At 39.1% G+C, this 26,157-nt stretch overlaps 1 protein-coding gene and 1 pseudogene across 5 annotated transcripts in view; both read left to right on the forward strand.

Annotated features, from left to right (window-relative positions):
- Positions 1-1,502: 1,502 nt before the first annotated feature.
- Positions 1,503-26,157, forward strand: part of ATG7 (autophagy related 7) — a 220,501-nt gene continuing 195,846 nt past the window's right edge. For all 5 annotated transcript variants that reach the window (XR_001517383.2, XM_006917625.3, XM_015593723.2 and 2 more), the window contains exons 1-3: positions 1,503-1,574; positions 21,975-22,147; positions 22,621-22,675. Coding sequence is in view for 4 of the 5 variants with exons in the window: in XM_006917625.3 (XP_006917687.1) it covers positions 21,988-22,147; positions 22,621-22,675 (215 nt within the window). In the remaining variant the exon portion in view is untranslated. The remainder of the gene's footprint in view (positions 1,575-21,974; positions 22,148-22,620; positions 22,676-26,157) is intronic.
- LOC112484402 lies at positions 21,637-21,754 on the forward strand (annotated as a pseudogene).

The following is a 26,157-nucleotide window of genomic DNA, read 5'->3' on the forward strand; positions in this document are numbered from 1 at the left end:
AAGATGGAAAAAGGGTTAGCCAAGCAAAGGAAGAAAAGATATTGCAGATGGAAAGATAAATGAGCAGAGCGTGCTTAAAATGCCAGAATTAATTTGGTATCAGTTTGAGGAGGCTGTGGCAGGGGAAGAGCCTGATAGTGGAAAGAGTTGACAACGTTGAATTTTACTTGAGCCCTGTGCTCTTGAAAAACAGCAATGATTAAATTCCCTGCCCCCAACACACACTTTTGTGCTTCAGAAATGGTTTACTGCAAAGAAATATCAATTCTCATATGACTTTATAAGACTCATGGATTTACCTGTTTATGTGGTAAGGCCAGACACAGTCCTGAAGTTTGTTCTTTGCCTTGTAAATTATTAGCTGAAGTTCTTGTCTCCACTGATCAAACAAAACGCCTATTAATTAACTTTAGTTAAGTTTCTCTCATTCCCCAGGCTCTTTAATTTTGATGCTCACACATGCTGAGCCAGAATACAACCCTTCCTGAGAACAGGCTGGCCTCAAGATAAAATATTCTTTAATTTACTACTACCCAATTAAGACACCTTTTTCTCCTACTTTCCCACACTCAGTTCCTTCTAGCCTTCCTCACTCTTCTCTTCAGAAGAAACTCTTTTTGTGTAACCCTTGAGACATTTGCAGATCTTTTGGTCAGAATGGTCTCCCTGTTGCAATATTCTCCCCCCCTACTGCAATAGTCTCTCCTCTCTACCCTACACTATATAAGAATCTTTTCAAATAAGTATCTCCTTACTAAGTCAGACAGGCTTTGATAGAATCCTGGCCCAAAAGTTCTTTATCCTTCAGCAAGCCCCTTGATTTTTCCTAGTCTTCATTCTGTCATATGTAAAATAGAGATAATATAACACCTACTTTGCAGAATTTTTGTGACAATTAAAGATGTGAAACTCTGAAAACACGGTAGATTATATTCATCACTCTTGTTATTATGAGTCTATAGAGTTACATCAGAGTACTTTGTGAATGGCTATATATATTAGGTTAAGATTATTGTATTCAACACCTGTCCAATGCTGGCACATATATAGTATATGCTCAATAAATAATTTAGCTGAATAATTTTATCCCATTAGTAGGGGGGAGCTATGAGAATAATGCTTGGTTTAGACTGTCGACTTTCATCAACCTTTACCTATTAAAATTTTCATCTTCTGTCTCTCCACACTTACCTAATAGCCCCTCAGATAAGTTTGATGCTGTCTCTCCTGGAAAATGGAAATGATGATCATTCCTGTCATCCTCTGAAATCAAGAGAATGTGGAGCACTTTTTTAAAAGCCTGAAAGGCATATGCACATTCCCGCACTTGATAAGAGAAAGTCTCTCTAGAACAGCTCTCAACAGGGGGCCTTGCCCAACTCCCGATGCCCCGCCTTCCCCACGACTTAAGTTCCTCCCACTCAGTCGGGTGCTAGGGGCTCATTTACAAGGCTGGGCCCGCAGTTCCGTATGCGCATGCGCTCGACTAACTCCTCCAGACTGGGGCGGGTGCACGTTGCGTCATCGGGGCGCGCTCAGCGGACGACGTTGTGGTTGCCGGAAGTTGAGCTGCGGTAAGTCAGCCGCGCTGGTGAGGGAGTACTGGGGTCCTACGGGTTTGGTTTTGGAGGCCTGGAGGAAAGTGGCGAGCTCGGCGATGAGGGCAAGGGTCACAGAGGGTCTCAGGATTCATTCCTCAGGGAGTCCCTCCAGCCACTTCGCCTCGGACTGCTTCAGCCCGGGGTCTTCAGGCTAAGAAGCTTGTTCTAATTTTCTCAGTGTTTCCAGTCCTCTGGCAGGGAGCACTTAGAATCTCTGGTGTTGGAACACGGGAGATAGGATGCCAGGGTACTCATCCTGGCTTTGCCAGGATTTGCTGTGTGACTCTGGCACGTCACTCCCCTTTTTGAGCCTCTCTTCATCTGTAAAATGGGGATGATAATAACGCATTTGTGAAGCGAGGATGTTAAGTCAATTTTAAGGGCTCTTCTGAGCTAAGGTTCTTGATTCCTCGGTTTGCTCCTAGGGTTGCAAATGTTTATGTTTAATCAGTTAGGTAAGGTAAAAGTCGGTGTAAGAAAATTGCTGTCAGAAATAGTCAAACTTTTATTTTTACTGAATTGAGTTTTATGAGCACAATTCTAACATTTGTGATATTCGAGAAATGAAACCAAAACTCCAGAGCGTGTGTGTGCGCGCGCAGTCTCTTAATTTTTAACCCCGGCGACTAACACAGATTTTTAAACTAGCAACTAATTTAAATTTTTTTTTTTTTAACTCGGTGCAACTGAAATCAGGCATATCTGTGGTTGCCAGTTTGGGATCCCTGGGTCATAGGCTCCCTTTCCCATTGAATACTCGAATTTCTTCTATGACACCCCTGCTCGCTGGTTAGATTTCTTAAGTGACAGAAAGCTTGCTACTTCTGATTACTCCTGTTCGGTCTTCCCCTATCTCTCACTCTTAAAAAGTCATATGTTGAGCTGAAAGCGGTCCCAGTAATTTCAGCTCATTGTCCCTCCTTCAGGCTTTTAAGGATCTCACTTCAGTTTATTGCCCACACAACCTTGAGATCTGATAGTTTGTCTTCCTCTTTCCACTTTTTCTTCTCCAAGCTAAGCACATTTAATACATTTAACCATAGTAAACAACAATAGAGAATTTTGTTATGTGCCGGGAGTTACTGTAAACACTGATGATGTAGCAGTAAAATAAGGCAAAAAAGAACCCTGTTTCATGGAGCCCACTTTTTGATCATGGTGGCAGCAGTTGTGATTGTCAATAATACAATACTTTTAATGGGTGGTAGGTATTTCAGATCTCAATAGATGTTACAAAAAAAGAACAGTAGTAGGATGGAGAGTAAGGGGGTGGGTGTGCATGTGTGTCTAGGGTGGGGAACAGAGGAAGCCATTTTCAGAGTTTGCTGCTCAAGGTGGATGACTTCTCTGTGGAGGTGACATTTTAGCTAATAGCTGACACCTGATTGAAGAAAATGCCATATTTGTGAAGGCACATCTTGCCTAATTATTTCTACATCCTCCATCTCTGACTCTACTCTTGTTAAACTGCTTACAGGTTGTGTTTCACCTATAGCCCTTGTCTCCTGGTACTTTTGCTGCCTTGAACATTTCTCCTTCCTTCTCCATTTTTTTTTGACCAATTCCTCCCTGCCACTCATGTGACATGATTTTGAAATCCTTTAAGAAGTTGAGTGCAGGGCTCTCATTCAACCACAGGTCATTTTTTCTGTTGCAAGCCAGCCTCTTATAATAGAGAATAAGCATAAATATTTATTGAGCTTTTGCTGTGTGCTTGGCACTGCTCTGCAAGCTGGAAATACCAAAATGAGAAAGATACACATCCTGTGCTCAAGGAACTAGTTTTTATTTTTTTTTAAGCCAGGGAGCTAGACAACAACACTGGTATGAAGTTATTGTAGAAGTTTGCTAGAAAAGGACTTAGGGTGCTCATAAGTCAAGCTAGGCATAGAGAAGGCTTCTGTAAGGAGGTGTTGCTTTATCTAAGTCCTAGAGGATGAGCAAGATTAGTCGGGAAGAGGAGGGGGAGATATGATAATTTTGCAGATATTGAGAGTGGCGTGAGCAAAGGGCTGTGGGCAACAATGGATTGCCTACCAGTTGGAGTTTAGAATTGTAGGGTAAGAAGTAACTGTGGAAAGGTAAGCAGGAGGCAGATCATAAAGGCTCTGGTGGACAACAGCATCTTAAGAACACAGACTTTGGAATTTAAGATACTTGTGCCGACAGTAGCTTTGCCACTTGAACTAATTTTGTAAACTTGGGCGAGTCACTCTCTTTCTAAGCTTCAGTTTCTTCATCTATAAAAGGAGAAAATATATGCCTACTTCTCAGGGTTGCTGTGAGAATTGAATGAGATTGCTATATGTTACCCACTTGGCACTAGTAGATGGTAAACAATAAACTAGAGCAGTTAATATTGCCATGCTAAGTTCCAACTTTATTTTGAAAGTGTGGTGGTGGAAAATGGGGCACTGAAGAATTTTAAACAGGGTGTGACATGGTCTCACCTATTTTAAATTACTCAGGTGGCATTGTGGTAGTTATATACCGGAAAGGGCAGGACCAGCAGGAGACCAGTCAGGGCGCTGTTGCCATGGTCTAGGTGACAGAGGAGGGAGGCCTAGACCAAGGCAGTGGCTATGGGAGGGAATAGGGTGGCCGGATTTGAGAAATAAGAGAAGTAGGATTTGCTGGACTGGTAACTGATTGGATGACCTTACACAGGAGAGGAGGGAGACAGGAATCAGGATATTGGGGGCTCTTGTGGGGGAATGAATCCTCTGTGTGGAGGTAAATAATAATAATGTTCTTTGAAAAGTGGTTTCTGATTAATTATCCCTGACCTCTAAGATTTTATTTGGAAGTCAAAGCGGTGTCTGTCTTTTAATTTTACACGTGGAAGTGAAGTTCATGAATGCCTTCCTCCTCACCTCTTGTCTCCCAATCCTCCCACCTTTCTCCAGGGTAAATGAGGCCAGATTGTGTATTCAAGGGAAAATAAATAGGTGCTCCTTTGTTAGAAGGTAGACAGTATGCATCTTCATGGTCTTGGCAGAGTGGGTACCAGCCTGTTCACTCAGTCTCAGTCCAGCCCCAGGGTAATCACCTTTGGGTGATTTACCCTCCTCTGACCTTGTTCCTGTTTGAAAGTCTCTCTAAATGTGCAGTGTAGAAAAGAAGTCCTCTTTCCTCTAGGAGTCTGACCATACAGAGCAGATTCTTTTCTTATGGAAACCTAAAGCCCCTTCCTGCTTCATTACAAACACATGCTCTTGACACTGTTGTGCTATTGGCTCTCAGCGTTGCTCAGTGCTTTCCATGTGTGCATCAGCAGCTTTCTTGGCCATCTCCTCTTTGTCTTTCATATTTTCATCCTTCTCCCACTTCCCAACAATGCCTTTGAGTCTCCCTAGTCATCAGACCTCGATGTTGCCAGAACTCCTGAACACTTTTCCTTATCTTTGTGCATTCTCAGCACATCTGATATTGCTGATATACCTTCATATATGAAAACCACTTCTGCTATGTACTGTCTAGCCATTTTCCCTTCAGTTTCCATTGTGGACTCTTGCTCCTTTTGTCCCTTAAGTGCTTGTTTTCTCCAAGGTTCTGCCTTCTACTCTGCTCTTCTCGTCCACAGTTTCAACTCACATTTGTGTCCCAATGACCACTGTTTTGTATCTTGAGCCTGGATTTCTCTTGAATGGCAGCCCTCAAACGCAACAAGTTCAAAACTAAGCTCAGCATCTCCCCTCCAAACCTTTGATTCTTTCTTCATTCTTTAGTCACACAAAAAATTCCATTTAATCATTCCAAACAGAACCCTGGAAGTCCTTGTGGACTTTTCCCTCTCATACCATCCCTCCCTCTCTTCCTCCCAGCCCAGGCAGTTTTCAGCTTCTACAGATTCTAATTCCTTGATGTCTCCTGACATGTCTTCTCCCTCCATTTCCTCTCCCACTGCCTTAATTCTGGCTCTTCTCACTTCCTCTCTATATTCCTGCACAGCCTTTGAACCGGTTGCCCAGCCTCAGCAGTCTAGCCCTCACTGGTGCTGGGGTGCCTTATTTAAAAATATAGACCATTAAAATACAAATTCCTGCTCCTTCAGTCTATTTTAAATATCTCTCCTTCCTCCTCACATAACACCCGGTTCAAACACTTACCCCACTGTACTGTATTGGATTTACCCACAAATTGTACTGTCACTCCAAGTTTGTCTAACCCTCAAAATTGTTAGATCCTTAAAGGTAAGGACCATAGCTTTTTTACCTTTGAATCCTGAAATATAGCATGGGGACTGCTACTAGGAATAACTAGATGGAAACTCCAGTGCCTTCGGCACATGTTTTGTTGACAGTAGTCTACTTTTGAGTACTTCCTATGTCAGATGCATTCATTTTCTAATTGAATCCTCACAATAATTCTGTACAGTACATGGTGGCCTATCTTACAGGGGATCAGAGAAGTTAACGTCTTGCCCAAGGTTGTGTAGCTAGAAGTAGCATAGGTTGGGTTTGAACTTGAGTCTCTCTAGCTTATGGAGCTGTGCCCCTCCGTCTTTTATACTACGTCCAGTGTATCAGACTGCATTATTGTCCAATTGTGGGTTTTGTTTTGTTTTGTTTTGACTAAGATTTATGACTATATTTATCTGAAATTTTTAATTTTGTTAAAATAGGCCTGTCATTCCAGGTGGTCAGAATCTTTTTTATTTTGAATTTTTGTTATCCGTCGTATTGTCTATTCCTTCCTGCTTTCTGTCATGTGTAGAGTTGATAAGCAAACATATTGTTGTGCAAGTCACTGATAAAATGTAATAAGAATACTTTATTGAATAAATTTGTTTGTCTGTTTTCCTGCTGTCAACTCCTGACACAAGGTTCAGTGCACATGAAATACTTAGTAAATATTAATGAATATTCATTAATATAAATAAATAAAATACAGTAGTCCCCCCTTATCCATGGGGAATATGTTCCTAGACCCCCAGTGGATGCCTGAAACTGGATAGTACCAAACCCTATATATGTGATGTTATTTCTTATACATACATACTTGCGATAAAGTTAATTTATAAGTGAGGCACAGTAAGAGATTAACAACGAGAACTAATAATACAATGGAATAATTATAACAATATACTGTAAGTTACGTGAATGTGGTCTCTCTGTCAAACTATTTCGTTATATGTACTATACTCACCCTTCTTGTGATGATGTGAGATGATAAATTGGTACAAGCCAACACTTGATGCCTACCTGGTGAGGTGAATGATGGCAGAGATTGGGATGTAGGCTACTGTAAGGCTGCTGTTGACCCTCTGACTATACACTAGAAGGAAGATCATCTGCTTCAGGTAATCTTGGATCATTGAGCAATGCCGGTGTTGATGGTCACATGTCAAGAGCAGATGATGTCAGTAGTTGACAATCCTTGATAATTGAAAGGATTTTTTTTGAATAACAGCTAGGTAGTGTATACAGTGTGGATACACTGGACAAAAGGTTGATTCACGACCAGAGCAGGATGGAGCTGGACAGTGCAAGATTTTATTACACTACTCAGAACAATTGAAACCTTATGAATTATCCTGGAATTTTTCAGTTAGTATTTTTGGACTGTGATCGACAGGTAATTGAAACTGGAAAGAATACAACAAGGAGCTGGTTCTTTGAGAAGATTAATAAAATTGACAACCCCCTGGCTAGTCTCACTAAAGAAAAAAGAGAAAGGACACAAACAAAATCAGGGATGAAAGAGGGGAAATTGCGACTGACGTGGCAGAAACTGTGGAAAGAGAAACTGCTGATCAGGAGGGACTACTGTAAAAAAATTGGACTAAAAACTGAGCCAAAGACTTATCACAGTTAGCTCCTTTCTTATTAACATTAGTTCATTCCTTAACCAACATTCTTTGAATAAGATAATTTTACCAGGTCTTAATCCCTGTAATTATGTTACCATTTAATTTCTTCATCTTTGTCTTGTCTACTAGGGTATCTGGAGCAGTCTCATCAGACACCTTGCGGAGGTCCAGATATCCCATGTCCTTTGTCTGTGGTTCTTCATGGAAAAAAATGCAGTTACTCTGTCATGATTTGTTTTTAAAGAAACCATAATGGCTTCTTATGATTATTTAGAACTGCTGCCTACGGTTATGCAGGTTGTACACTGCACAAGATGTCACATCAGAGGGGGTTCTGTTTAGCTCACAGGCATCATGGGCATATTTTTGTAATGATAATTTTTTTGGCAGATAAGGGTAAAACGTCTTGAGCTAACCTAATCAATATATTACAACAATTTTCTAAGCAAAGGAAGTAAAATGTTTTGAAGGAGTACAATTTTCTAATTGTACCATGTAGGCTAGAATGGCCCGCATGACACCTTTCCTGGGTACAAAATCGCTGTTCAGTGGTCTACAGAATCCATTCTGTTCTCATCTTTGGAAATCACATATTTTGAAAATCGAAATCAAGTGTTGGCTTGTAGCAATTTTTCATCACCTCTCCCATTTTCCAGAATTCCTTAAAGGTCAGCAGAAATGAAAATGAGAGAGACTCCGTTATTCAGAAGCAAGCCTTCATAATTCAACTAGTTTTTAGGAAACTGTCACAGATTTTAGTTGTTGGTTGACATAAGTGCTTCCCAGTAATTCAGGTGAAGACAGGTGGCTGCCCCTCATGTACAAAATGTGACACTTGATTTGTGGAGGTAACAAAAACTCAAAAGTAGGCATGCTATTCTCCATCATCCTTGTGTTCTCTTTCTCTATGCTCTTTGCCAGATTTTCTCAGCTTTCACTCTCATTTCCTCGTAGGCTTGTTGCACCCCACAGTGCAAGTATCCAGTGCATCCATTCTCAAAAACAGGCTGGATGAGAGCAGATTGTATGTGAAGGTTAAGATTATTTAGCAGAAGGAAAAATAAAACGAAAGAAAAACAACTTCCATGAAAATGCAGGTTGCAGTTTGAAGACTATGTGACTGCTGGTTTTTTGATTGACCTCTAAGCAAATAATGTCAATTCTGTAGGGGTAGAGGTGGCTCACATGGAGGTGGTGCGACCGCTTGTCCATAATAGCAATTATCCTGCCTGCTTATGTGAGCAGCTGTTACCACCTAATAGCACAGTTACAAAAAAGCCATTTTGGGTGACTCGGTGTCTTGTGGAGACATCAGTTTGGCTCAGGGGCATCTTGACTCTAATGCAATTTTTAAAAGAAATTGAGGTTTCTGTATCCAGCTGTTTTCCCTGTAGGGGTCCTGAGTTTTCATCTTCCAGCAAAGCCTAATCTTTCTTCTAAGTTTGGAATTCCCTCCAACCCTCCACCTCCTTTTGGAAGGGAAGGATTTTTAAATCTCCCTCTTTAGCAGCCTTGCAGATTATTTCAAAAACTCATGAAATTGCAGAAGCATCATTAGCTGATAGAAAGTGCATTGGTTTCATATGCCAAAGGAGCCCTCTCCTCTCTCCTGGCCATCTCTACCTCCTTTTTACCCATCAGCAGCTCAGAACATATTCTGTTCATCAGTGGGACTTGATCATGTGGTTTAGTGCTTATTTTAACGACTGCCAGAGCTTGCAGCCCCACAGCTGGGAAAATAAGAACAGAAGCCTATTCATTCTATGTGCTCCATTTTGGCTCAGAGAAGGTACTTCAGGGCCAAATTGCAGTTATTCTGGCACTTCTGTTAAGTGAATGGCCCCACATGGCCTGAGAGAAATTGAACACAAAGTGCTCCTAACCCTTCAGAACTTGTTCCTCTGGACTTCCCTTGATGACCAGTAGCAAGAGACCATCCATTTTATTTTAATTAAACCTCTGCTGCAACTACAATGAAGGGAACTGAAACTTAAATGAGATGTGTTTGAGGCAGAGAAAGTTTTCATAATGAGCAAAGGAAAGGACAACCACATTAGTCAGGCACTGTTGTGTGTGTGGGGGTGGGAGGTGACAAGAAAAACTAATAGCAGCTGCCATTTACTAACAGCTGACTGAATGCCAGGCACTGTAACAGGCGCATCACACACTTTCACAGTTAGCCCTCCCAACATCCTCCTGGGTTGGGTGTAATTATCCTTATTTTACAGACAAGGAAATTGGGGCACAGGAGATGAAGTTACCTGCCTAAGGCTACTTAGCTAATGAGAGGTGGAGCCAGACTCAAACTCGGGTTTATCTGACTGAAGACTGGGCTTTCAACAGCCTTAGCTTTTAGCATCCTTCGTCTGAACTATTAAATCATTCCTGTCTCCCTAAGCAAACAAAACCTCAACAACATACATGAAAAACATCATAGTGATAGATTTTTTAGTATAGTCAGGCTGGTCTGTTTTTCTGTCCTCCTCCAAGGGTCTAGTTTCTCTAAAGACAGGTTTGTTTCTTTGTTTTATCTCTGTGGTTGTTGTTTATTTTCTACCAGTTTTACTTTTTCATTTCTAAAAACTCTACACTGGTTTAATATTTGCTGTATCCAATTGTATTGGTCCCCCGTGGAGGGAGAATGGTTGGGCAGACTCACTCCAGGAAGCACTTATGCTCCAATTAAATTTTATAAGTAGCAAAGCCAAAATTCTTCCATTTTCACCATCTAATAAAATGCTAGAAAAATCTATGGAAATGACATTTCATTTAAACTCCTTATTTAGAGTAATGGATTTCTTTTCACCAAAGCTAGGTTTAAATAGATCGTCTCTTAACTTGGATGAATACAGGAAGGTTCTGTGTAGGATTGATATAGCTCGAATATAGGATTTTCTGCTCTACTTTTTTGTTCGGGTATAGCATACATATGGTAAAGTGTGCTCATCATAAATACATAGCTCATGGCTTTTTACATATGTACGTGCCTTGTAACCACCACCCAGCTCAGGGTATATAGAATATTTCCAGCTCCCCAGGGGACTTCTTCATGCCTCTTCCCAGTTAATAGCCCCACCCCACCCTGCAATTACTCTTCTATCATGGCGATTGGTTCCGCTCATTCAACATAGCGTAGGCTGGGTGTGTGTAGGCGTTAAAATTGTATTAATATTTTACTTTGGAACAGTTTCAAACTTACAGAAATCTTACAAGAATAAGACAAAGATCTGCTATATACCTTTCTCCCAGAGATTCCATTCAGATTTGTCCCAATAACATCCTTTAGAGCAAAGTGGCAACACAGGATCAGGTGCTGCCCCTAGTCGTCATGTCTTTTTAATCTTTTTTACTCTGGAACAGTTCCTTGGTCTTCTCTTGACTTTTAAGACCTTGACACCTTTAAAGATTGTAAGTAAGCCAGTCCCAGTCATTCGTACAATGTTTTTCAGTTTGGGTTTATCTGATGTTTCCTCCTGATTAAACCCAGGTCATGTATTTTCAGCTGAACAGCATAGATAGATATGTTCTATTAAGTGCAATCGGTTGGATAGCATACAATATCTATTTGTCCCATTACTGCTGGTGTTAACTTCAATCTCTTCATTAACATGGTATCTGCCAGATTTTGTAACTGTAGAATCACTTTTTCTATCCTTTGGAATAAATAAATTTTTCATGGAGAGATACTTTGAGATTGTAAATGTAGGCTTTTAACTTATATAACCATGAAAACACTTTGAGGAAGAAAGATTTATTCTTTACTACTTTTGTATTTGGTTGAGTAAGGTTTGATTTAAATTGATCTGTACATGCATACCTCCTGTCCTCTATGATCTTAGTCTTTAAAAAACAATAGGTTTAGAGACTAAGTCATATGGCATATCTCCATATGTTCTTCATGACTTCTTACTCCGATCTCCATGGTAACAAGCCTGGAGTTTGTCCTCCCAATCACAGAAGCCTAGGTTGTTTCTTTTTCTTGCTTCTCTTGGGTTTCTAGAATTCATCTTAGTAACATTTGAGCCACTCTGCAAGGATTGACAGGAATATGAGCCAGGATCTGTATTTGTATAATTTACAATCAGATAGATGGAATGGAGGCAGACAGATAAGGAAAGTGTTGAACAAGGATACTAAATGTAGAGGTGGCTTAGAGACAGAAATGATTAACTGTAGCTGATGGGAGGAGCATGAGAGGAATAAAGACAGTGAGAGGCAGCTCTGGGAAGACTTTCTAGAGAAGATAACCTCTGAGCTGGATTTTAAAAAGTGCCAGGCAGTCACGGGGCTGGGGTACCTTTTAGATAGAGCTGTTCCTTCAGGGATGTGGAAGCAAGATGGCGAGTGTGTTAGAGGAACACGAAGCAGCCCGATGTTTCTTTAGCATCAAGTCAGAGGTGGCGAGTGGCAGTGCCACCAGGGTGGCACTAGAGAACAGTCACAGTGGTCTAGGAGAAAGTAATGAAGAAAACCATTAGAAGTGTGTTAACATGCCTCTTTAGGATGTAGAATGCTGCTGATACAGACTTTCCCGCATGTTATGAGCCTCAGTAAATATCAAATGAGCTTCATCTTGGCTTAATGATGCTGACACATGTATGAGTGTTCTGTGTAGACTGCATTTACCAGTTCATAAGGATGTATTTGCAGCTTTACAAGGTGTATATCGTAGATCAGCAGATGTGGCCTTGGAATCTGGTCTTGCAATCTGCTTCACCCTCTGCAATTCTTGCACATCTCTACTACCTTCTAAAAAAGATTCTACTCAAAATGTCAGTCTCCCTAAAAACAAAATACATAATTGGCACCTTCAAAGAATCAAAAAATAACAGGTTTGGAAGGTCATCTAATCCAGGGATCAGCAAATGACAGCCTACAGGTCAGATCCTGCCTGGGGCCTTATAATGTATAGTCCATGAGCTATGAATGTTTTTCACATTGTTCAAGAGTTGTAAAAAAGAAGAAAATATGGCAGAAACTGTTTTGGCTTGCAATGCTTAAAATATTTACTATCTGGCCCTTTTCAGGAAAAGCCTGCCAACCCCTGGTCTCACCTGACTACCTGATACAATAATCCTTTGTGCAGTGTTACTTGGCAAATAATCATCTAATATATGCTTGAACACTTCAACTAATAGAAAATTCATTATCTCTCTGGTAATCTATTTCTTATTTGTACAATTCAGGCTAGTAGAAATTTTTAAACTCTGCTGAAATTTGTCTCACTATGACATCCACTCATTGGCTTTTTTGGGGAGAAGAGAGCTATTATTTTATGTCAACATTTATTGAGCTCCTAATATATTCTAGGCACTATGTTAAGTGCTGAAAAAAGATTAATAAGACATGGTTCTTTCATTAAGGATCTGCCAAGTGTTATTTCTTGGCACTAAAGCAGTTGAGCTGGCAGTCTCCCTCTCATTCCCTGTATTTGTGTCATTGGGTTAGGACGTTTTTCTTTATTTTACTTATTTCTGCATTGTTATCCCACATGCACAAAATTCATCATATTTCGAATACAAAATTCAAAGGGCAAAAGAGTCATACAGTGAAACTAAGTCTCTCCGCACCTGTCTCCTGACCCCAAGCTTCTTTCCCAAGCTTCTTTCTTGGGAAGCAACCACTAGTATTCATTTCCTGTGGGGATTTGAGTTTAAAGAACAGCATGAACACAAGGTTTAGGTCCATTTGGACAGAAACTTTGATAAGTACTCATACAATGGCATGGTGTTTTTTTGTTTTTGTTGTTGTTGATCTTTTACTTGTGTAAGTTGCTGAGCATAACTCAATTTTATTTTCATAAAAGCTTGAAATTTTCACCACATTTGTGTGGTAGACACAGCACCAGAGGGTTCATATTGCTTAACCACCCACCTGCTTTTTCAGTTTATTCTTGACTGGATGTTTTGGTTACTGCTAGCATTTTTATACTGCTGGGATTCTTGTTTATTACAGTGTTGAATCTTCATCAAAGCCTTTCCTCTTTCATTGGAAACCCCATCTTATGTAACTCGTGGGTTTCAGTTCCTGAATATGATAGAAATAGTTTGAAATAATATTGAGTCACACTTATAATGATGCCTCTGTCATTTTCTTTCTTTGAATATGTCTGTAAGTAATGCTGAAGGTTGATAGAAATAATCTTTTAGCTTTCTAAGCTAAGCAGAGGCCAAAAGTCTTACCTGCGTTGTCTAGGGTTATATAGGCAAGCCTTAATTTTCAGGAAGCAGGTAATATTTGGATCTAGGTTAGTTACACATAAATGACTTTGCACCAAGGACTCACTTCTCACTCCCTCTAGAATTCCCTTCTGATCATTACCATTTAAGCCTTCTCTTCCAACTTAGGAAAGATGGCAATGTGTAGGTTCCTAAGTGATACATTCATATTTGAGTGTCCTATATAGATGTTTCCAGAAGATTCCTAATCACATGTTGCTGCTGTTGCTGAGACCTTCCCATTTTCTTAGCCTGTCAAGCAAGAGTTCAGCAGCTGAATACCAAACCATATCCTCTTGTGGAATAGGCTCTGTGGTTCTGTAATTTTGTAATTTCTCAAAGACCAGATAAGTCAAAAAGTGGTTGAAGGTTGTGCCTCTTATGCAAATTACTGTCTTAGTATGTTTGTCCTTTATCTTCTGAGTGGTCATCCTGAGTCACTTTTTCCAGCCGCTGAAGTGCTGTGTAGAATACAGTTTTCTCTTTTGTCTCTGGCACTAATAAAATTCCATCCTGATGACTTCTGCAGGTTATCAAAATGATGATGAAAACAAGTTGCCGTTGAACTATAAGAGTAAGTCATGGATGACTCAAGTGTATAGGGACCTGATGATCTATCAGACAGAGGATTTCAGATGAAATTAATTTGAACCACTGCCTGCTACTGTGTTGATTTCCTTCCATAGCAAATGATTGCTCTGGCCACGGTCTTTTTCTTTTGACTTGGTTGTAGAGGAGGTTAGTATGTAAATATTTTTCAAAACAATTAGTTATTTTTTTAGCATATGTGGAGCTGATATGCAATATAAACATTCCAAAGAGGGGAAGGGTGCTTCTTCCTTCAAGGTATTATAGTATGATGAAAATCAGGACTTCGAAGCCAGAAGACCTGGGTTATAAGCTCAGCTCTTTCACTTCCTAACTGTGTGTCTTTGGGCAAATTACTTACGCTCTTAGTGCCTCCGTTTTCTTTTCTGTAAAATAGGCATAATACAATAACTTTGGGATTGTCACAGATAATATGTAAAACGTTTACTGCAGTGCTTGGCACAGAATAAGCATTCAGTTAGAACATTTACTAGTACTGCCGTTACAGTGGCCCTTCTGTATCTGCAGTTTCCCTTTCCAGTTTTTGGTTACCCCGGCCAACCTTGATCCGAAAATATTAAATGGAAAATTCCAGATATAAGCAATTCATAGGTTTTAAATTGCACGCTATTCTGAGTAGCATGATGAAATCTTGTGCCATCCTGCTCTGCCCAGGATGTGAATCATCATTTTGTCTAGTATATGTATGCTGTATATGCTTCTTGCCCAGCAATCACTTAGTAGCCATCTCGACTATCAGATCTACTGTCGCGATATCACAGTACTTGTGTTCAAGTAATCCTTATCGTATTTAACAACATCCCCAAAGCGCAAGAGTAGTGTTGCTAGCAAATCAGATATACCAAAGAGAAGCTATAAAGGACTTCCTTTAAGTGAAAAGGTACGTATGAATAGGAAAAATCACAGTGTATATAGGGCTTGATACTAGACTCAGTTTCAGGCATTCACTGGAGGTCTTGGAACATAGCCCCTACAAATAAGGGGAGATGACTGTATTTTAAACGTTTTTAAAAGAGTACGATTAAAAAGGAGGTATGATTCATGATGGTAAATGCTCTACGGGAAGTTTTCCTTCATCATCATAGAGAAGGGAATCTTCGATACCCACTGACTATGGATGTTAAGGAGAGCTCCATAAAGGATTCTAAGAGATGAAAAGGAATTTTCCTGGGAAAGATTTCCTAGGAGCATCAGCAAAGGCATAAGGCCAGGAAACTAGCCTTATGAAACTGTCTGAGTCTTAAGGTCAATAAGGGTTTGTATGTCTGTTTATTTAAATAATGGAGCTACCTATGTGCAGTTCAGTTCTGGTGGTAATGTGACATCTTGTTTGAAGAAGTTAGAGACTGCAGTCAGTGATCTGTGAACATATTACTGCAGGAGCAGAGGTGTGAGATGGTGGGGCTTGACGTGTAGCAGTGGGAATGGAGAGAAGGAAAGCTGACCTGGACAGGAGGCATGAAGTTGCATGAAGAGTTGTTGGCATTGGAGTAACAACTAGAATTTGAATCCTGGTTCCTCCGCTTAACTAACAATACATCTTTCTGTAATTTTTTGATGTCTCCGAACTTCAGTTTCTTCATCCGTAAAACTGGAAATGTCACTTCTTAGGGCGGCTGGCATAAGTGCACACCCCCGCTGCAGTGGGGGTCCTACTCAATAATCAGTAACTGTTACCTTCATCTCATTCCAGAGAACTGTTTAAGGTTGAGCCTTTAGCAATTAGTGGTTTAGTGGATGGGAGAAAGAGAAAAATTGTAGATGATTTTGAGGTTTCTACCTTGAATATATGAAAGTACTAAGTAAACTAGGATATATATAGGAAAAGGGGCAGAACTTTGGGAATAGGTATGTTCAATTTCAGATTTGTTGAATTTGAGATGTCTATGAGAAATCTAAGTCCTGGTTTTCAAAGACTTAAATATATGTCTGGAAGTTAGCATTAGAAATATAGTCCTGAGATTCATTGGCATGTAGATGGAAATTGGTGTAGAAAATGAATAATTTTGCTTTTGAGAAAGCTTGTAGACTAAGGAGAGGGCTGAGCATGAAAACTTGCAAAAACTCAACAGTAGAAAGAAATGTTAGCTGCATTGTGGAGGAGAAAGGAGAAGGGAGCAACTAGAGGCATTTCTCAAAGTGTGGGCCCCAGGTCATCTGCATAGGGGTCTATTTCTCCATTGGTCACTGAAACCACAGTGCATAGGATCTATGACTTTTTCAGAGGCCTATGAAAATAGGAATGACCTATAAAAAGATGAACATTCTGAGAGTGAAAAATTATAAAAAATTACTTCAAATAGTTAAAAGCCAAAAATATTTCATGTAGGATGAGAGTGCATTTAAGTATGTTTGATATTATTTAGAGGTGGGGTCTCCAAAAGTAAGAATGTCGATGGCCTAAAGCAGCGGTTCCCAACCTTTTCGGCACCAGAGACCGGTGCTCCTATGAGAATCTAATGCCTGATGATCTGAGCTGAGGCAGTGATGCTAGCACTGGGGAGTGGCTGCAAATACAGATGAAGCTTCACTCCCTCACCTTCTGCTCACCATCTGATGTGTGGCCTGGTTCCTAACAGGCCACATACTGGTACCGGTCTGTGGCCCAGAGATTGGGGACCCTTGGCCTAAAGGCATCAAGATAGCATCACACTTGAATCAGAATCACCTGGGGTACTAGTCAAATTCTCAGACTCCTGGCCACAGTCACCCACCTTTCTTCCCTCTAGCAGATGGAGCCCAGGTATCTTCATTTTTAAATAAGCCTTCAAGGTGGTAAATGCTTGAAAACCCTTGGTCAGATGTTGTCTGGTGCCTGAAGCTTCAAATACATACTAAGGCATTGGAGAGTTTTAAGGACAGTGACACACTTTCTTTTGTGATCAACCAAGCTTGTTGATTATATAGAAAAATATTTAATTATTATAGTTCCTACTTTTTGTTTTGTTTGTTTTTCTGAGTTTGTTAAGTCCCTATTGTGAAATTTTCATTAATTCTTATTTGGATTTCTTTTGCCAAAGCAATTTTTAAATGTGGCAAACATATTAAGCCTGTCCATTAGGAATCCAGTAGCAAACTTAACCAGCCCCCTGGAACTTGCCAAGGACACAGTTGGTTACTTCTCCATGCTGATCCGACCCTTAAAGCTTGTTCTGTTTTTAACAATCTACCCTCAAATTGTTCTTTAGAAAGCTACCACTGAACTCTTTTTAAAAATTAAAATCCAATGGCATTGACCAGGACTCTTTTTTTTTTTTTCTTTTAACTTTTAGTGTTCTTTTCTGCCATTCGTCATTACCCTCTTCCAACTTTTTTATTGCTTTGGGTTGGTGGGTAGACATACCATTCTGGTGTACCAGCTAGTGCTTTGTACTGTCCTTTGTGTGTCCTCTGTTTATGCTGCTGGTTCTATTTCTTCTTACCCGCTAACTGGGCATTCTATAGGACCCTGTTGGGCTGTGGCTTTTCTTTCTCAGAGTAATTTTATGAACTGAGCATTCTCACCTGCTTTCGCTGTCATCTCAGTGTAAATGCCTCTGAAATCTGAGTCTGTCTTCTCAGGCCAGCCCATTTCCTTGGACCTGTTTCACTTCCCCCTGCCATTATCTTGGCTGAAAATGTCTTTATCATTACTCTTCTGCCTCTGGCTCGGCCTTTCAGATCTTTTCTTTCAGTGGAGCTGCCATTTTCCTAGCCAGTCGGGGCTGGACACCCCAGGGGCTTTTTCCTCTCATTCATTCCTGGAATCCACCAAGATACCAACTGGGTTCACCTTTTCTCTTAAAACATCCCTGATGAGGGGCTGTGTTTTCAGCCTGACTTCTTTTGCTCTAATCCAGGTCTTCATACATTTTTAGGCTGTTAAATGCTTTTTCCTATCTGCTTCTTTCAAAGCGATTTTGCCACTGCAGAATTCTGTCATATTTCCCATTCCAAACTGCCACTGGCTTTACACTCTGGAATTCTTCAGCCTCACATGAAGCCTTCTCCATCTGTGTTCACAGTGCAACCTGCTCAGCTTTGTGTATGTTGCTCTTGCACAGTACCAACCCTCCACTAAGGACAGCTAGGCTCATGCTTCTTCGTTTCTACCATATCGGTTCCCCAACTCTTCTTGTTCCTTCCACTCTTTGCCCATCTTCCCCCTTCATGCCCATCCTTTTCGACATAACTCAGCGCCCAGCTCCTTCACAGAAGCTTCCTCCCTGCCCTACCCCACATTCCTCTCCTCCTTTTTGATTTTTAGCCCTTTTATGTAATACTAACTTTACATTTTTCCATATAGTTACTATCAGTCCAAAGCTCCATATCTCTAATTCTAAAATACAACAAGTTAGGAAAAGTGAAAGCTATTTAATAACCTCGGTACAAAACTTGGACAAAACCTCTCTGAGTGGATGTGAATTGACTTTTTTTAAAAAAATTATCCCATCTGGGGTAACTATTCATACGTTCTGCTGCAGAAATATTAATCTGTCTGGTCATGAGGTAATTGGATGGATGGTAAGTGATGGGGCCTCATCACCTTGTGCTTTTTGGAACTGCCAAGTTTCTCTAGAATTGCCCTTCTCAGATTGGGGTATGTGTACCCTGAGAGTGTATGCACGGAACGTAAGGAGTTATGGTGTACACCTGCTTGATCGCCTGGAGGGTCAAATTTGTTTGATGATTTGAGGGAGAAAATGAAATGTAAAATAGAGTAAAGTTGAAAATTTCCGTAACTTTCATTAGTTTTATGATTCCACCAGAAAAAAAGAAGTATCTTTATTACAGTGTTCTTTTCTGTAAATAATAAATTCTTTTTATAAGATGAAGCACCATAGTTTCTATCTTTAAGAAAAAAAAATGTGTGAGTTTAATAGTCTTTTTTATAAACAATGATACTTTCTAGCTCCATCAAATATTTCAGATTCCTGACAAAAAAAAAATTGTAATGGTTTTTATATTAACGATTCAATATTTATTTGTTAACATTTATTTCTAGCATTTTCATAGTGTATAATGTCAATAATAAATTATTCATAGTATTGATTTGTGGAGGGGAAGGATGAAATGATGCAGACAGTAATGATAGAATTCATCAGAGTTGCATATAAGATCTCAGTTGATTCAGCCATCGGTAGTTTCAGATGAAAGTGGATTAATAAAAGCAAAAAAGAAAACGCAGTTGTGTTGTAAGGAGTCTAAACTCGATAACACAGGCAAATTACTCAGGTTGATAACCAAAGTTGTGTTTTCAGGTAGCCCAAATACCTCTCATACTTTTTGTTTGATTGGTTGGTTGTTTTTCTTCCAGTATTGAGAAAAAATTGTCATACATTACTGTATAAATTTAGGGCATACAGCATGGTGCAGTGATTGCATAATAGGTTCTGCTAACTTCCATCTTCACATATACATACACTAAATAGAAAAGTAAGAAAGGAAAAATATTTTCCTTGTGATGCAAACTCTTAGTATCTAACTCTCCTAAAAACTATGTCATACAGCAGTTTTATAGTCATCATGCTGTACATTACATACCTAGTACTTACAACTGTGCTTTGTACCTTTTGACCACCTTCCTCCAATTCCCCCTCCCTTCACCCTTTACCTCTGGTAACAAGTTCCACCTCTTATTCTGTGAGTTTGGTTTTTATTTCTTTTTTCTTTAGATTCCATATATAAGTGAGATTATATGGTATTTGTCTTTCTCTGTCTGACTTATTTCACTTAGCATAATGCTTTCTCAGTCCATCCATGTTGTTGCAAATGGTAGGTTTTCCTCATTTTTTGATGGCTGAATAATGTTCCATTGTATATACCGCAGATTCTTTATCTACTCATTCATTAATGGACACTTAGGTTGTTTTTGATGGCTGAATAATGTTCCATTGTATATACTGCAGATTTTTTATCTACTCATCCATTAATGGACACTTAGGTTGTTTCCATGTCTTCATTATAGTTACTATGAATGTGGACATGTAGCTCTCTTTTCGAGTTAGTATTTTTGTTTCCTTTGGATATATTCCCAGAAGTAGAATTGCTGGATCATATGGTAGTTCTATTTTTAATTTTTTGAGGATCCTCTATCCTGTTTTCCATAGTGGCTATGCCAATTTACAATCCCACCAACAATGCACAAGTGTTTCTTTTTCTCCAAAGCCACACCAACATTTATTATCTCTTGTCCATTTAATGATGGCCATTCTAACAAGCATGAGGTGATGTCTCACTGTGGTGCATTTCTCTAATGACTAGTGATGTCAAACATCTTTTCATGTACCTGTTAGCTTTTCATATATCTTCTTCGGAGAAATGACCTTTGCTCATTTGTTTTTTGTTTTGGTTTTTTTGCTGTTGAGTTGTATGAGTTCTTTATATATATTATCAGATATATGGTTTGCAAATATTCTTTCACATTCTGTAGGTTGTCTTTTCACTTTGTTGATGGTTTCTTTTGCCGTGCAGAAGTTCGATGTAGTCTACCTCGTTTATTTTTTATTTTGTTGCTCATGCTTTAGGTCATATTCAAAATATCATTACCAAAACCCATGTCAAGGAGCTTTATTCTTAGGTTTTCTTCTATGTGTTTCATGGTTTCAGGTCTTACATTTAAGTCTTTAAATCAATTTTGAGTTAATTTTTGTGAGTGATATAAGATATGGGTCTAGTTGCTTTCTTTTAAATGCGAATATCCAATTAACCCAGCACCTTTTATTGGAAAGACTGCCTTTTCTCCATTTAGTATTCTTGGCTCTCTTGTCAAATATAAATGACTGTATATGGTGGGGTTTATTTCTGGGCTCTTGATTCTGTTCCATTGATCCTTTTGTCTGTTTTTATGCCAGTACCATACTGTTTTGATGACTTTATAGTATGGCTTGAAATCAGGAACGGTGATGCCTTCTGCTTTGTTCTTTCTTAGGATTTCTTTGGCTATTTGGGGTCTTTTGTGGTTCCATATAAATTTTAGGAGTATTTTTTCTACCTCTGTAAAAAAACAAAACGACAACAACAACAACAAAACATTGGAATCTTGATAGGGATTACATTGAATTTATAGATAGCTTTTGATAGTATTGATCTTTTACAATATTCTTCCACGCCATGAACACAGGCTACCTTTCCACTTATTTGTGTCATCTTCAATTTCTTTCATCAATGTCTTATAGTTATCAGAGTAGAGATCTTTCACATCCTTAGTTAAATTCATCCTAAGTATTTTATTGTCTTTGATGCTAATGAAAATGGAATTGATTTCTTTATTTCTTTTTCAGAAAATTCATTGTTAGTATATGGAAGCACCACTGATTTTTGCATATTGATTTTGTATTTGCTGAATTCATTGATTAGTTCTAACAGTGTTTTGGTTGAGTCTTCAGGATTCTCTCTATATAAAATCATTTTTTCTGTCTACAGCCATGCTACCCTGAACAAGCTTGATCTGTCTGATCTCGGAAGCTAAGCAGGGTCGGGCCTGGTTAGTACTTGGTTGGGAGACCACCTAGGAAGACCAGATGCTGTAGGCATAAAAAATAAAAAAAAAATAAGGGATTGTAAGCTGACAAGGTCCTTGCAATCTGTGAGGTCAACCAAGGGTTGCCTCGCCTAAGGAAAAAAAAAATCACTTTTTCTGCAGATAGAGATAATTTTACTTCTTCCTTTCTGTTTGATGTTTTAATTAAACATTATTACAAATCTTTTTCACCATGTTTTGTGCCATTTTATTGTGTTTTGTTTGTTTTTTAGCAAGCAACAAATAATGGCAGCAGCTACAGGGGATCCTGGACTCTCCAAATTACAGTTTGCCCCCTTTAGCAGTGCCTTGGATGTTGGATTCTGGCATGAGTTGACCCAGAAGAAGCTGAATGAGTATCGGCTGGATGAAGCTCCTAAGGACATTAAGGGTTATTACTACAATGGTAGGCAATATTAAACTCCATCATCTTCTGTTATCTTCTCTGACCTCTAGTATAGGATTAGCTTTCCTTTAACAAGGAACACCCTTGTCTTTTACAATCTTCACCAGTTTCTATTTTACTTTCTAACTTTTTCCCATGTTTTTTCACTTCTTCTTCCCTATTTGGGAGTAAGAAAGGGAGAAGTAAAACCCGAATTATTAATTCAAAGACATAATACTGATTACTTAATCTTGCTAGGGCAGGAGATTGCAAATATTTTTTTTCCAATGAATTTTTAAAATATTCTTGGCAAATTTCTCAAATTCACAAAAGCTCTATCATTTTCTGCTAAGTTCCTGCTTAGTTTGACTAACCAGGAATTGGATAGGGCACTTTTGCCTCAACAAAGAGAACAAAATTATTTACAAATGTTTTCGTTTTAAATGCTGCTATTACTGACTTATGATTGAAAATGTCATAATGCTTCTGTGCAGGTGATTCTGCTGGGCTGCCAACTCGCTTAACACTGGAGTTCAGTGCTTTTGACATGTGAGTATTTTTTGCTCCAAATCTATAGTAAGGAACATGGTTTTTTGCAAGGAATGAGCATTCTTAACTTCCCTCTTAGGTGGACCACAGGAAACTAGGAGAGCTCTTGGTGAGCAGGCCCAGCTCCTCATGATTCTCTTTACCTCTCATAACACAGAGACAGGTATTAGATGCTTAGGACTATCTGATTTATTTTTTTCATCAACTACATTTGATTCCAAATACCATTTAGATTGATTGAGATTAGAAAACATCCCTCCTGATTTTGATTGTAGTTAATATTTCCTGATCCTTTATTGGAACCTCTTGACTTATTCCTTTAGTTGCTTATTCATGGGCATCAGTGAATGTTTCTTAGGCTACTTCTGTATATAAGCCACTATGAAAGGCATTATAGGGATATACAAAGAAATAAGACTTATGCCCTCAAAGAAATTTTTATCTGGTTGGAGGCCTTGGGGAGTTGCTGAAGAGAAGAAGGGCATCTATTGACTTAATTAGCTAGGCATTTTCCCATACATAATTCTTTCAGACCTGCCAGGTGTGATTTTTCTCTTTCAGATGAGGAAACCATGGGTCAAAAAGTAAAATGGCTTGCCCTAGGTCACATGTGGCCAAATTTAGGAAACAAGGATGAGAAAAAGGTAAAATGTATTTCTGAGGTTATAGTTTGAAGCTGGGGGCATTTTATTAACTTCTGCAGAACTAGAGAAACAAGGACGTGTCTATAATTTTAGGAGGAGATAAATTTGTTTTAGAACATGTCAACGTTTGAGATGACTGCATCCAGTCGAAATGTCCAGGAGGCACTAGAGTCAAAGAGGGAGGGTCGGACTAGATTTGGGAGTCTTCCATGTAGAAAAGATCATGAAGCTGTAAGAGAGGAAGAGACTCTAGGGTAAGAAGAAGAAAGGGCCAGAACAGTGGATGTACTTATTAGGAGGTCAAGAAGATACAGAACTAGCAAAGGAGACAAGAGTTGTCTGAGAGGAGGAAGAACCAGAAGAGTGTTACGGAAACCAAAGAAGGAACTGCTTTCAGGAAGGAACTGCTTTCAGGAAGGAAAGAGACAGTCAGCAACATCAGAAGCAGAAAGATCATAGTTCAATGTGCAGGTCATTGGATTTGTTGATTAGGTCTTTTGTGATCCTGTCAAACTGAATTCTACAGAAAAGAATTTAGCAGGAATCATGTTGAAGGGCTCTAAGACAACTGAGGGTTGAAGAATTAAAGGCTCAAGCGAAATCAAATTTTTCTGCTTTCTTATACCTTAGCAGTGTCAAGATTAGGGATTTGGGGAAAGCAAAGAGATCTTTGTAAGGACTGCTTCATTTTTGAAAGTGGCAGTAGTCAAAAGTTAGGGTATTTCAAATAAAGTGTCCCTAGAATTTTTTTTTGAATCTCTTTGAAAGTCAACACATTTTATTCCTTTATCTCAATCGAATTACAAAATTAAATTCCATAACATAGATGCAAACAATGGTGTTAGTCTTTATATCTTTAAAAGGTGTGTGTTGGTGTTTCTTGTTCTCTTCAGAACTTTCTTGCTCCATAATAAATTCCTGTGATTACTTGTCAAAACAAATTACATCCTAGTAATCTCTGTCCTGTTTTGGCAAAGACTAAGTTACTTTTGGAACAATTGCGAGATAATGAGGAAAATACAGACAGTGTACAAGCAATGAATTATCTGAAGATGGTAAAGTGGAGAGTAGCAGTGGTGTAATCTGGAGAGTCTAGCGTTCATCTTAAGCTACCCTCGCTCCTTTCTTTATTCTGATACTAGACTGAAGATTGTTTTTTAAAAGATATTAATACTTTTGTTCTTTGGAACAATCATAGAAAAAAAAACAGTTCACAGAAAGTAGGCTTGATCTTATTACAAAATCAAAACATCTTAGACTTCAGTGATCCAGAAATTTTGGTTCAAGAAGACAAGAAAATTTGTTATCCTGCATTTATGACGTTCATAGAAATTACTCGATTTTTTTGGTCATGTTTTTTTAATTTAGCTACTGAATACTCACAATGTTTGAGGCTCCATCGTACGCACTGGGGGAGATGAGCAAGAATAAAACGTAGTCCCTAGTGTTGTGAGAATAACCCTAGATTTGAAGTTTGAAGACTTGCTCTCTGTAGCCAATTAACCAAATTACTAGAATAAGTCCTTTTAGCTTTCTCAGTCAGTTTCTAATGTTCCTTCTAGTTTTAAAAGTCTGGGATTTTCTAAGTCCCTCTTTCTTAGGATGGTTGGTGCTGAATTTTTGTTTCCCTCCAAATTAATACATTGAAAACCCAATGCCCAAGGTTATAGTCTTAGGTGGTGGGGACTTTGGGAGGTGATTAAATTATGAAGGCAGAGATCTCATGGATGGGGTTAGTGCCTTTATAAAAGAGGACCCAGAGAGCTACCTCGCTCCTTCTGCCATGTGAGGGCACAGTAGAAAGTGAGCAGTCTGCAACCAGAAGAGGGCCTTCACCAGAACCTGACCATGCTGGTCCCGTGATCTTGGACTTCTGCCCTCCAGAACTATGATAAATATATTTCTGTTGTTTATAAGCCATTGTTCTATGGTATTTTGTTATAGCAGCCAGAACAGACTAAGACATTTAGGAAGTTTAATGAAAGCACTTAGAGCTCCTCAGAAGAAATGAGTTATTTATATCCAAATTATTTTCATTGTTATTGTTTTTTCTTTGTTTTTATTGCTGTACACCTACATGGGTTTTTAAAGAAATCTTTATGAATTTATTCATCAAACACTGAATGCTTCTTATGTGCAGGATATGTAGGCGTTAGGAATACAAAGACTTATGAAACACAGAGCTCTGGAAGAGCCCTGGATAGAGATAGAAAACAAATATTTGCATTACAGTGTGCTCCATGCTCTAATAAATGTGGAGAAGTAATAGTTACTTCAAAAGTACTGTTGTTTCCTCTGTGTCTTGACAATAGAATGTTCTAGGCACTGAGCATACAGAGAGGAATAAGATACAGTTGAAGAGCTAATAGTCCTAGTTCTCACTTATAGATGCCAAGAGTATCTCAACTTTGCATAGCACCAGGTAAATCTCTTTTTCTCTAAGTCTCTGGAAGCCTCATGAATCTCTGCCAGAAGGTAGCAACACAGGATCCTGTTCTCTACACTGTATTAGGTGAATTATCAGTCAAGTAGTATTTTATCAGGCACCAACTGTCTTGTATCAGAGGGTGCTGTGGATAGGGTGTACTGCTGAAACAGACTCCAAAGTGTAATGGCACAAACACAAAGGAAGTTCGTTTCTTGCCCACTTTATAGTTCAGTGTGGTGGTCCAGTCTTCTTCCCTCTCATTGCTCCATCATCCTGTGGGGCATGCCTTTGGATGCTGCTTAAGACTGAATTGTCACCTTCAGGTAACAATAGACAGAAAGGAGATGAGAGCCAGGGTGAAAACGGGTGGAAGAAACACACACAGTCTCTTAAAGGTCCTAGATGCTTCC

This window comes from Pteropus alecto, unplaced genomic scaffold (assembly GCF_000325575.1).
Source record: "Pteropus alecto unplaced genomic scaffold, ASM32557v1 scaffold75, whole genome shotgun sequence".
NCBI classification, from domain to species: domain Eukaryota; kingdom Metazoa; phylum Chordata; class Mammalia; order Chiroptera; family Pteropodidae; genus Pteropus; species Pteropus alecto.